The sequence below is a fragment of the Mobula hypostoma genome, chromosome 9 (genome assembly GCF_963921235.1).
Source record: "Mobula hypostoma chromosome 9, sMobHyp1.1, whole genome shotgun sequence".
NCBI classification, from domain to species: domain Eukaryota; kingdom Metazoa; phylum Chordata; class Chondrichthyes; order Myliobatiformes; family Myliobatidae; genus Mobula; species Mobula hypostoma.
In genome coordinates this window covers 132,498,696-132,511,789 of record NC_086105.1, presented here as the reverse complement: position 1 = coordinate 132,511,789, position 13,094 = coordinate 132,498,696, and the positions used below count along the sequence as shown (strand labels likewise).

The following is a 13,094-nucleotide window of genomic DNA, read 5'->3' as shown; positions in this document are numbered from 1 at the left end:
CATGAAAAACTTCATCATCTAATTACCTTTTACAAGCTTATTACCCGATGGTAGCCTGCAATAACCATTATATAGGGGCATTATTAATGCCAGATGTATGTCTGGCATTCCCAGTATATGATTGGCTATATACCCATTTCAGACATTGATCAGGGAAGCCTTTTTTGTCATTATCATTATGATTGTTGATGACAGCTTACCATGAGTATAGACCTCCCACCAACCATACTGGAACTTCTGTCACCCATTTCGTACCAACCAACAGACTGCACGAGATACAACAGGCTTACCCCTTATGAGAACCTCTTAATTTTTCTTTTAAGTATATTAATTAATTATTTTCCAAGTTGAGGAAATCCTGGGATAGATGCCCATAACGAGTACAGCAGATGAGAAAAGCAAAGCTCTGATTTTATTTAGCGATACAGCACGGAGTAGGCCCTTTTGGCTCTGAGCCACACTGCACCAGCAACCCCCGACAAACCTGATTAACCCTAACCTAATCACAGGACAATTCACAATGACCAATTAACCAACTAGCTGGTACTTCATTGGACTGTGGGAGGAGATCGCAGCACCTGGGGAAAACTGATGGGGGAATGTACAAGCTCCTTACAGCATGGTGCCAGAATTGAACTTTGAACTTCAGAATGTCCCGAGCTGGAATAGCGTCATGCTAACTGCTACACTACCACAGCACCCCTTTTTCTGCATTTTCTGAAGAAATTCCCAGTTATGATTTTGGATTCTATCTTTATTCAACAAAGCACATGAACCTATGTAACATGAAATTCCTAAATTATTAAGCCATGATCTATGTCCATAGTAGTGTGGCTTGAGATCTGCTTACATCATGTCCGTGATGATGATCTGATGGGTTAACGTCCCCGCAGTGCAGCTTCTTAAGTACATGCACACGTGTATACATTCTTATATTCATTCAATTAGTGGTGCTTGGAAATCTGAGTGACCTCTTCTGAGACAAAATGTTTTGCCTAGAAACTGCTCTCTCTCAAAAAAGTGAAGGCAAATAAGTTAACAACTTCATGATACTCTGCATAGCCATTCGCTAATTGTCCCTGAAACTTTCTACTTGCTTTTCCTCTTTCAGTGAGATACTTGACGCATTTTGTAGGTTATTTTCCTACTCCTGATGCCATTGTGAGTTTCTTATGTGGACATAACCTAACATGTTTTGAATTTTTTTCCTCAGCTATCAAGGCCTAAGAGTTTGAAGTGGTTGTAAACTACCAGTGTTTTTAAGCTGAATTTGATTTCCAGATCACCAGTTATCAACCACGAATACCCAACTTTTACTAAGTGAACAAAGGGAACCTGCCACATGTAGAAGTGGAAAATGCTCGGTGTCATATACTAGTGCATCATTGTTCACGCATTTGTTGCAAACAAGCAGATTTATTTATTGACTGAAATGCAAGTCTTGATCAAGGATCCAATGCAAATTTCCACAATCTTCTGATCAATAATGCCAAAAGCTGTTATTTTAATTGAAAAATCTACCTGTGTACTGTAAAATTCACTCTAAGTATTCACATTTCACACTTTGGTGCCCTTCCAGCCCTCCAAGCAGCAACACGCAGCAAACAAACTATTTAACACTAGCCTAATCACAGGACAATTTACAATGACCAATTAACTTTTGGACTATGGGAGGAAACAGGAGCATCCAGACGAAGCCCATGTGGTTGCAGAGAGAACATACAAGCTCTTTACAGACGACACCAGAACTGAACTCCAACTGCGGAACATCCCAAGCTGTAATAGCATCATGCTAACCGCTATACTACTGTGGCGCCCAAATGATGTAATGATGGAGGTAGATTTAAATAGAAATAAAAGCTAATTTTATTATTATTAAATAACCCAATCCTGTTCAAATTACTACTTTGGCTTCATCGATTTGTCAAATTTCCTCAGTCTTTGAGAAAAGAAATACAATACATAAGTAATAAGAAATATTAGTAACTGCACTGCAAATTGCAAAGTAACAATGTATTCAAGCGCTAGTTAATTTTACATTTTAAGTTATTTCTTTATTTATCCCTGCTTTTGAGCTCACACCTCTTCATCCTCAACTTCCTTCAAAGTTGGATTATTTTGAATATTAATTAATTAATAATGATTAATCAATTCTTTACAAGTTCTTGGGCCCAGGCAGCTAGTAAGCACTGATTTATGGACATCACTGAAAAGTTAGTAATATTTTTGATGGGAGTTGAAGTTGAAAATTTTATGTAAAACCACGTAGTAAACAGTAGGCAGTATGAACATGGATGGGGAAGTCAGATCAAAGCAGCCCATTTGTTCAGTGTTTCCTATGAACACCTGTACTTCAAATTGGCCAAGAGACTATCAAAAGAATAACAGCACTACTGTATTTCTGTGATGCGAGCAAACTACTCCTGCTGAATTGACGTGTAGTGTCAAAACTGGTGTCTTTGGAGTTTATAAAATCATACTGAGAAATTGCAGATGAGCAGTATTAACTAAAATAATCTTGTATCTCTATTTTAGCTTTGAAGACTGCACGTTCAGGAAACCGTCCCAATACAAGGTATCTCTGGAAATGGTTCCTGATACTTACATAAATAAGCATATTTAGTCAGGAATTTGCTAGAAAGTGATCACGAAAATCTACTTGCACTGTTAAAAACTGAGCAAAGCAGTGCCGTTAAAAGTGATAACGACTTTCACTGCAATTACCACATTGATTGTGCCTTAAATAATCCTGTTTCCCAAAAGAAAGTTCAAAGTAAATTTATTTCAAAGTACTTGTATGTCACCATATATAACCCTGAGATTCATTTTCTTGCGGGCAAAAGAGGATGGTTTCCCCAGCACCTTACTAAACAGAAGTGAATTAAATCTCATTGAGCTTGCAGTTAGGTTACACAACATTCCTCCAACATTGTCTCCCACATGATTGACAATCTAAACTCATAATTTCTTGTCAAATATAACTTGCACACATATATAAATGAATGCAACTACACCTATAGATTAGAACTGAGCTCTCTGCATTTAAGTATTTTGTCCTCAGGTCAATGTAACTCATTTGGTCAAATCTCCAACTGGAGAAATACTTACTTCCCCAAAGGAGGCTCTATTCAATCACAGAATAAAAATGCAAATAGATCTGATCTTATTTAGCCCTACAACTCTTACGACAAGTCTGATTACAACTTTACAGAATTGCTTTGTGCATATTAAGAATTTCAAGGTTTCATATTTTGAAAGCACTTTATGTGAACAATTTTCTTCCAAGTAAATAATGTTCATTTTGCTGTACATGCTCTCAGCCTTACCCTCTGGAAGAGTTGTTGGCCTAGATATGTTGATGCTGCTCTTGTGATATTCCTGGTGCCTCCAAGTTTACAGCGGATATAGCCATACAGATTAGCTGCTTGCAAGGAAAGTCCTGCTATTACCAAAGCCTGCAAGCCAAGTAAATTAGTGGATAAAGATAAATGTGTAAGCTAATTCAGAATAAGCAGACACATTCATTAAAAAAAAGCATGAATTCATTTAATGGTAGTAATCCATTTCTAGAAATACACAAATGTGATACAACACTGTACTTTTCTAAAATTATTTTCTTAACTCAAACTTGTAACAATGTCATGACCTGCTAATCAAAAATCTGGAATTAAGGAGTTACACTGGATGCTATTTTCCTAGTGTGTTGCAAGTTTGATGGCAATTATTAAATTATTTGGTCATATTCAATGAACAAAACTGTTAAAACTCAAAAGGCACTGCTATATTTTCTTTGCAATATCAGCATGCTGTATAGAGAAAAAAATTATCTTTATTTGTCATGTGTACGTCGAAAAATAAATGAAGTGTGTGGTTGTTATGTCAACGACCAACACAGTCTGGGGATTGTTGTGGTGGTAGCCTGCAAGTGTTACTACACTTCAGGCAGTAATAAAGCTTGCCCACAATTCACTAACCCTACCCGTACATCTTTGGAATGTAGGAGGAAACCCACACAGTCACTGGAAGAATATACAAACTCCTTTACAGACAGTGGTGGAAATCACACCCAATCTTCCAATCACTGGCACTGCAAAGTGACTGCACTAACTGCTATGCTACCATGCCACCCACTAAACTCTTGGTGTTTAATACAAGTAAATTAACTTGATAATTACACTTATAAGGTTCCCTTTTGGAATATTTTAAATTTATAGCAATCATAAAATCAAAAATAAATTATTGCTGAACTACATTATAAAGGAAGATTCAAGCCTTTAGTCGAGTCTTTTTTTTTTGAAGTGCAATGGATAAAGAATGATCTTATTTGGAACCAAAAACCACACCTACTATAATACAGGGAAGTCCAGGTGAGAAGATACCAATAATTCTATTTAATACCTAACATTAAAAACTCTTAAATATATGAAAACCTAAAATATAGAATTCAAACAGCTTGTAAGAGCTCCTGCTTAGGATTTGTAATCATTACTTAACAAGCCAAAAGAATATCATCGAGCCAAGCAGCCCAGAGACAATAATTAACGCAACTTTCATTAGAGGGAGGTGAATGTTGTCCCCTTTGTTCAAAAAAGGTAGTAGGGAAAGTCCAGGTAATTATAGACCAGTGAGCCTTACGTCTGTGTTAAGCTGTTGGAAAAGATTCTTAGAGATAGGATCTATAGGCATTTAGAGAATCATGGTCTGATCAGGGACAGTCAGCATGGCTTTGTGAAGGGCAGATCGTGTCTAACAAGCCTGATTGAGTTCTTTGAGGAGGTGACCAGGCATATAGATGAGGGTAGTGCAGTGGATGTGATCTACATGGATTTTAGTAAGGCATTTGACAAGGTTCCACACGGTAGGCTTATTCAGAAAGTCAAAAGGCGTGGGATCCAGGGAAGTTTGGCTAGGTGGATTCAGAATTGGCTTGCCTGCAGAAGGCAGAGGGTCGTGGTGGAGGGAGTACATTTGGATTGGAGGGTTGTGACTAGTGGTGTCCCACAAGGATCAGTTCTGGGACCTCTACTTTTCGTGATTTTTAGTAACGACCTGGATGTCGGGGTAGAAGGGTGGGTTGGCAAATTTGCAGATGACACAAAGGTTGGTGGTGTAATAGACAGTGTAGAGGATTGTCCAAGTCTGCAGAAAGACATTGATAGGATGCAGAAGTGGGCTGGGAAGTGGCAGATGGAGTTCAATCCGGAGAAGTGTGAGGTGGTACACTTTGGAAGGACAAACTCCAAGGCAGGGTACAAAGTAAATGGCAGGATACTTGGTGGAGGAGCAGAGGGATCTGGGGGTACATGTCCACAGATCCCTGAAAGTTGCCTCACAGATAGATAGGGTAGTTAAGAAAGCTTATGGGGTGTTAGCTTTCATAAGTCGAGGGATAGAGTTTAAGAGTCATGAGGTAATGATGCAGCTCTATAAAACTCTGGTTAGGCCACACTTGGAGTACTGAGTCCAGTTCTGTTCGTCTCACTGTAGGAAGGATGTGGAAGCATTGGAAAGGGTACAGAGGAGATTTACCAGGATGCTGCCTGGTTTAGAGAGTATGAATTATGATCAGAGATTAAGGGAGCTGGGGCTTTACTCTTTGGAGAGAAGGAGGATGTGAGGAGACATGATAGAGGTATACAAGATATTAAGAGGAATAGTTAGAGTGGATAGCCAGCGCCTCTTCCCCAGGGCACCACTGCTCAATACACGAGGACATGGCTTTAAGGTAAGGGGTGGGAAGTTCAAGGGGGATATTAGAGGAAGGTTTTTTTACTTAGAGTGGTTGGTGCATGGAATGCACTGCCTGAGTCAGTGGTGGAGGCAGATACACTAGTGAAGTTTAAGAGACTACTAGACAGGTATATGGAGGACTTTAAGGTGGGGGGGGTTATATGGGAGGCAGGGTTTGAAGGTCGGCACAACATTGTGGGCCGAAGGGCCTGTACTGTGCTATTCGATGTTCTATAATAAGGTAACAATTACACACGAATGCTGTGTAAACTGGTTAAAATGTCCTAGTTGCTAGAGGGTGCTAGGGCTCTGATGATGTTTGGGGGTACAGTAGTAATTGTTAATAATATATACAGTGGTGCACTGTCAAAGAGGCAACCATCTTGAGAAGAATTTAAACTGAACAACCCATCTGCCCTAGAGGAGTGTGAAAGATCCCATGACACTTTACAAATATGTGCAGGGAGTTCACTCCAATGTAAAGCCCAATTTCTGCTCTTCAGTTGATGTCATTTAGATGCATCTTCTGATCATATTGCTCTTGGAACTTTCTCTGCAAATTTATTGACAGTAAATATACAATATAGCAGTGATTATATTTCAAAATAAATGTTATTAAAGTTATATAAAGTTATAAAGCCTTTTGGAGCCGTCCAAGTGTGTTGTCATACTGAAGATGCCATCAAGCATTCTGACTGCTTCCAGAGTATTTAGAACAGGTCTGTGAAGGGGTGCTCTACAAGTCACCAGAAAGAAGAAAATATGCAAGTAAAATTTAAGGGTAAGGAGAAAGACTTTGCCAGACTGCTAGCCCTTTCCCAAATGCCAAAATCAAGTATGACAAGGATTGATGTTAATCCATTTTGGTACATTTACAAGTCTTGAACTATTCAGTTATATATTTGGTTCATTTTTAGTAGTTTCTTTTGGTGATTATCATTCTTGAAAAAAATCAAATATTCATATAAATTGGATTCATTCACTGACAATATACAGTACATTATCCATATTCTGAAAACACTATTTTTAAAGAAAAATAACCGGTTAATGAAATAAATTAACTCAATTAATTTTAATATATGAATTTTCTAAATAGTTATTTGAAGTTTTATTATTTAAACTGAAAAGCTTGAGCATGTAGATATTAAGAAAGAGGATGTGCTAGAGCTCTTGGAAAGCACTAATTTGGATAATTCAACGGGACCAGGCTAGATGTACCCCAGGCTATTGTGGGAGGCTAGGGAGGAGATTGCTGACTGTCTGGCAATGATCTTTGTATCATCAATGGGGATGGGAGAGGTTCTGGAGGAGTGGAGGGCTGCAGATGTTGTTCTATTATTCAAGAAAGGGAGTAGCGATAGCCCAGGAAATTATAGACCAGCGAGTCTTACTTCAGTGGTTGCTAAGTTGATACAGAAGTTCCTGCGAGGCAGGATTTATGAACGTTTGGAGAGGCATAACATGATTAAGAATAGTCAGCATGGCTTTGTCAAAGGCAGGTCGTGCCTTACGAGCCTGATTGAAATTTTTGAGTATGTGACTAAACACATTGATGAAGGTAGATGTAGTGTATATGGATTTCAACAAAGCATTTGATAAGATACCCCATGCAAGGCTTACTGAGAAAGTAAAGAGGCATGTGATCCAAGGGGACATTGCTTTGTGGATCCAGAACTGGCTTGCCCACAGAAGGCAAAGAGTGGTTGTAGATTGGTCATATTCTGCATGGAGGTCGGTGACCAGTGGTGTGCCTCAGGGATCTGTTCTGCAACCCCATCTTTTTGTGATTTTTATAAATGACCTGGATGAGGAAGTGGAGGGATAGGTTAGTAAATTTGCTGATGACACACAGGTTGGGGGTGTTGTGGATAGTGTTACAGCGGGACATTGATAGGGTGCAAACCTGGGCTGAGAAGTGGCAGATGGAGTTCAACCCAGATAAGTGTGAACTGGTTCATTCTGGTAGGTCAAATATGATGGCAGAATATAGTATTTATGGTAAGGCTCTTGGCAATGTGGAGGATCAGAGGGATCTTGGGGTCCAAGTCCATAGGACATTCAAAGCTGCTGTGCAGGTTGACTCTGTGGTTAAGAAGGCATACGGTGTATTGGCCTTCATCAACCATGGGATTGAGTTTACGTGCTGAGGGGTAATGTTACAACTATATAGGACCTTGGTCAGACCCCAATTGGAGTACTGTGCTCAGTTCTTGTCGCCTCACTACAGGAAGGATGTGGAAACCATAGAAAGGGTGCAGAGGAGATTTACAAGGATGTTGCCTGGATTGGGGAGCATGCCTTATGAGAATAGGTTGAGTGAACTCAGCCTTTTCTCCTTGGAGCGGCAGAGGATGAGAGGTGACCTCACAGAGGTGTATAAAATGATGAGAGGCATTGATCGTGTAGATAATCAGGGCTGAAATAGCTAGCACAAGAGGGCACAGTTTTAAGATGCTTGGAAGCAGGTACAGAGGAGATGTCAGGGGTAAGTTGTTTTTTTTAAATGCAGAGAGTGGTGAGTGCATGGAATGGGCTGCCAACGACAGTGGTGGAGGTGGATACGATAATTTCTTTTAAGAGACTCCTGGATAGATACATGGAGTTTAGAAAATAGAGGGCTGTGGATAACGTAGGTAATTTCTAAGGTAAGGACATGTTTGGCACAGCTTTGTGGGCTGAAGGGCCTGTATTGTGCTGTAGGCTTCCTATGTTCCTATAAAAATGTTGCCTATTTGATAAAAGATGAATATGTACAATATACAAATTTTGTATTTTCTAAGAGTTCCTGCTTAGTATTTAATTGAACCCTGTAAAACATCCATTAATTAAAAATACAGAAGTATAGTATCAAGCCTAGCAGCCTAGAGGCAACAGTAGACATAACTACCACGGGCAAAGAAAAGCAAAGTCCACAGTTTAATTTGTGTCTTTCTGGCTTGTCTCCAATCCTTTGATGCCACTTCAAGATATCTGCTCTATTTCTCGGAGTAACAATAACTTCAAAGCCCCCAGAAGATTACATCTCACGTTGATATCCCAAATAGAATATAACTAGTGTGACAAGCACTGAACAATGTAAGATTGCTCAATGATTTTAGTCCATTCTGCCTGAACAGACACAATCAGCATTAGCTTGAGGGCAACTAAAGGCTGGGAAGAGTAGGAAGGAACCTCAAAACCATTTGACTACTAAACATATACAGGCATTAGTAGCAACCAGGCCTGACTAAATGCAAAGGAATGATCCTCCTTGCAGAAGACAAAGATAGTAACAACTTCTCTTAGCCAACTAAATAAGAAAGGACTAATAATCTCTTCTTGGGTTACTGGTATCAATTTTACCCAACATTTCGATGACAAACTCGGCCATTTTCATCAGAGATGTTGCCCGGGCATTTCTAATCTGGTGGTATTTAGACCCAAGTCGTTTGTCCCTCCTGATTGGTTAGTCCACATCCAATCAGATTTCCACTGTCCCACCTTGTTTACATTGCATTCGCAATGGCCATAGGATTGACTTTGACGGCACAAAATCACTGTGCCGTGCTGGTGGCTTTTGGGACTGCCTGTTGAAGGAAACCACTGAAATAAAACTAGAGGAAAAGAATTTTAACAAAGACGAAGGTCTCACTCCAAGTAAGAACTGGAATTTGTTTGTAAACAAGGTGGGACAGCAGGAACCTGATTGGATGAGAACTAACCAATCGGAGGAGACGGACAACAAAGTTCTAAATACTACGGACTAGACATGCCCACTCATCACCCTGATGAAGATGGCAGAGTCCGTAATTGAAATCTCGGTTAAAATCTATATCTGTACCTGGCTGGAAGCCCGAGAAGAGTTTATTCATCATATACGTCAGGAAAGCACTAGATCCTTTTTTAAATAAATCTTAATTTCATACTGTATTTCTATTTAATAATCCTTACCAGCCACTTCAGCTTCAAGGAAAACAAAGTACTAAAAAGAAACACCGTCCAAATCAGAGGACAGACAATTAGTCCAAGCCAGAAGATCTGAGCCTCTGCCTCTGTTGACGTAGCTCTATTCTTTGCGGTCGTCTGTGAGTAAACAGAAAGGCAACATACCCTTAATTAGAATTTAATGATTCAAACAAAAAACATGCGAGAATGAGGGAAGCATGAGAAATAGCAGGAAAAATAATGATTAGGATTTTATTCAAATGAAGATCATGGATTGGGGGGAGAAAGGAATGAGAATGCCTTTTATTGATGTAATAACATACACTATATGGGATATAATTTTTTTTTGTTTTATTTGAAAACATGGCCATAATTATCACATCTATCAAAATTATGCTGATTAAAATTTGGACAAGCATTATTTTTGTGAGAAGCAATTTCGAGATGATTTTTAAAATGTGTTGAGAGGCATTTTTATACTCCACCAACTGGTACTTATAACTTGTCCATTAAGACAGTGAAAAAGAAATGGAAAAGAGACGTGGATTGATATAACTCGATTCATAACGATAGCATGCAGAGAAACAAGCTTTCTTTGTGTTCTATTTGATCTGAGAAATGGGCAACAACCAAGCCTTAGAAGCAAATATATTGCTTGCAATGGTACCTGGAAAATGAAACCTTGCTTTCTACCACGTTGACATTTATTACACAGAGCGCTCCACTGCAAAAAGCAAGGACAGGGCTCGAGAGTCATTGTTGATGGAGAAACACAGTATAGGCAAAAATGCACATTTCATCAGCTTTATAAGGCTTGAGGGAGCAGCAGGAGAGTTCTATGGACAATAGGGATATTCTGAATTTGCAGTGTTGCTCACTGTTACTATTCAACTCCACTCAGTGGCTACTTTATTATGTATACCTGCTCATTATTGAAAATCTCTAATCAGCCAATCATATGGTAGCAATTCAATCATAAAAACATGCAGACATGGTCAGGAGGTTCACTTGTTCAGACCAAGCCATCAGAATGGGGAAGAAATACGATCGAAGTGACTTTGACCATAGAATGATTGTTGGTCCTAGACGGGGTGGTTTCAGTATCTCAAAAACTGCCGTTCTAAGATTTTCACACACAGCAGTTTCTTGAGTTTCATAAACACAAAAGATTCTACAGACGCTGGAAATCCAGAGCCGAAAACGGCAACTATTCATTCATTTCCATAGATGCTGCCTGGCCTGCTGAGTTCCTTCAGCATTTTGAGTGCCAGTCTCTAGAGTTTACAGAGAATGGTGCAATTTAATAAAAAGCATCCACTGAGTGACAGTTATGTAAATGAAAACATCTTGTTAATAAGAGAGGTCGAGGAGAATGGGCCATCCTGGTTCAAGCTGACAGGAAGGCATCAGGAACAAAAATAACCACGTTTTACAGCAGCGGTGTGCAGAAGAGCATCCCTAAATGCACATGTCAAACCTTGAAGTCGATGGGCTACAGCAGCAGATCACAAAAGTACACAGTGGTCACTTTATTAGGTATAGGAGGTACCTAATAAAGTGGCCATCGCGTGCATATCCAGATCTACAAGGTGACTGAAGGGAATACACAAGAGGGAAATGTACTAAAATTTTATGATCACAGCCTGTATAGTTTTGAATAGCATTAGCTATGACTCTGCCAAACATCACCGCAACTCTGAACTGACGTGGAGATTTTTTATTTTTACATGTGAAAGCTCTTCAAGGTATAAATGAGCGAACAGTAATCCCCTCTGCTCTCGTTAAGTGATTTGAACAAAACCACTGACATTTTCCTGGACAAAAAGGAATCCTGAAATTTTTTGCACAATATGAAACGGAAACTGAAAATTCAGTTAACAAAAGAAAACTAGAAATATACCTAACAAAAATATACACCAATTGAATACTTTCAGCAATATAAATAATTCTTTCAACTAAGAACAATTTGGGCTAGTAATTATTGCACTGAATGATTTTATAATGAAATTATCTACCTTTCTTGCTTCAAAGAGCCAATGGCTTTTTCCATCTTCATCAATCTGGTTCCACCAACGCAAACCAACCAAAAGCCTTCCGGTTACATTCTGCAATCAAAACGTTACAAATAAACACTAGTTACATCTAGTTTTTCTCTAACCAAGATGTAGGTAAGCAGCCAAAAGGAGCACCCACTAGATAAACTAGCAGAGGAATTAAGCATTTTCAGTGTCATCAGGTATTATGGAGCCTAGAACTTGTTCTGTGACCAAGTTATCAAAGCCCTGTATTAGATTATAACCACAGACTCAAGTCTATAATGCATTACATAATTGAAAGAAGTGCTCCGAGTCAAGATTACCAGAAGTACTTATAATTTTATAGGTTTGGTCCTTCCTAGCCGGGGATTTTCTGGTTCAGAAATCATCAGCTTGATGCAAAAGCAGAAACAACTGCCCAACCAATGAAGACGAAAATCTACTTAAGCTTGTCTGCTTGATTCAATATTTTATCCAGACGCTGAAAGATCCCAATACACAAACTAAATAGCAGGTACTGTGTTTAAACCAACTACTCTTTAAATTTCTAACTTAGAAAACATAAGGCTCAAAATATGCTCAATGGTTTGGCAAATGATAAGCAAAAGGAAGAAACAGACAAGAATTCAGAGTGAGAAATTTGGGGAAGCTTATCAGGAGAGCCTTTAAAAGGATTGATGGAGTGTGAAATGCAGAGATGAAAGAAAATCTCAGTGGTGTGGAGGATCAAATGTACAGATTGACAGAAGAACAAGGCCTGAGGAGAATCCAGAATGTTTCAAATTCATGGAGATATTAAGTACAACACAAAAACCTTTAATTTAGTCTGATGGGGACAATGACCTGATGTAGACTGCCAAGAACCAAAATGACCAGTGAGCTGAACAGGACAGAGGAAATCCAATTTGACCAAGGTAGAGTTTATCAAGGGCACACAATGGAAGACCAAGAAGGCATTTGGTTCAGTGGTGCATGACAGCATGCAGATAAAAGGTTAAATCACGATGAGGATACACATGGATGAAGTTATGGAGATTGCTAAGAGAAGAGGTCTGAGTATGATTTTAATGTTTTTCAATAAATAGTTCAGGAAAAGCATATTTTTGGAGACATAGTTGAAATTAGTGGTATAGGAGAGAATTTTAAGTGAACTAAAAATAGTTTGTCTTTCTTCTGTTCAATCAGAGTCATTTTTGACTCTGCCTTAGTAATACTGCAGTAAGGAAACTGGTACAAATGTAAAACAGTGTCCCGGAGGGATAGCACCTCTGGTGAAGGGACCTGTTGTATCCATTCTGGGGGAGATCACTCATCTTTGGTCCAAACCGAACACTCAGCTCTAACCTGTGGGTCCAAGTAGATCTTTGCATGCGTTAGCGGCCACACCCCAGTATACCACTTTGA

General features: G+C 39.1%; 1 protein-coding gene across 3 annotated transcripts in view; it reads right to left on the bottom strand.

Moving 5' to 3' along the window:
• Positions 1-13,094, bottom strand: part of LOC134352073 (Golgi apparatus membrane protein TVP23 homolog A-like) — a 38,564-nt gene that overhangs the window by 3,999 nt on the left and 21,471 nt on the right. For all 3 annotated transcript variants that reach the window (XM_063059204.1, XM_063059205.1, XM_063059203.1), the window contains exons 4-6: positions 11,670-11,759; positions 9,661-9,792; positions 3,327-3,455 (exon numbers count right to left, since the gene is read on the bottom strand). In XM_063059204.1, coding sequence (XP_062915274.1) covers positions 3,327-3,455; positions 9,661-9,792; positions 11,670-11,759 — 351 coding nt within the window. The remainder of the gene's footprint in view (positions 1-3,326; positions 3,456-9,660; positions 9,793-11,669; positions 11,760-13,094) is intronic.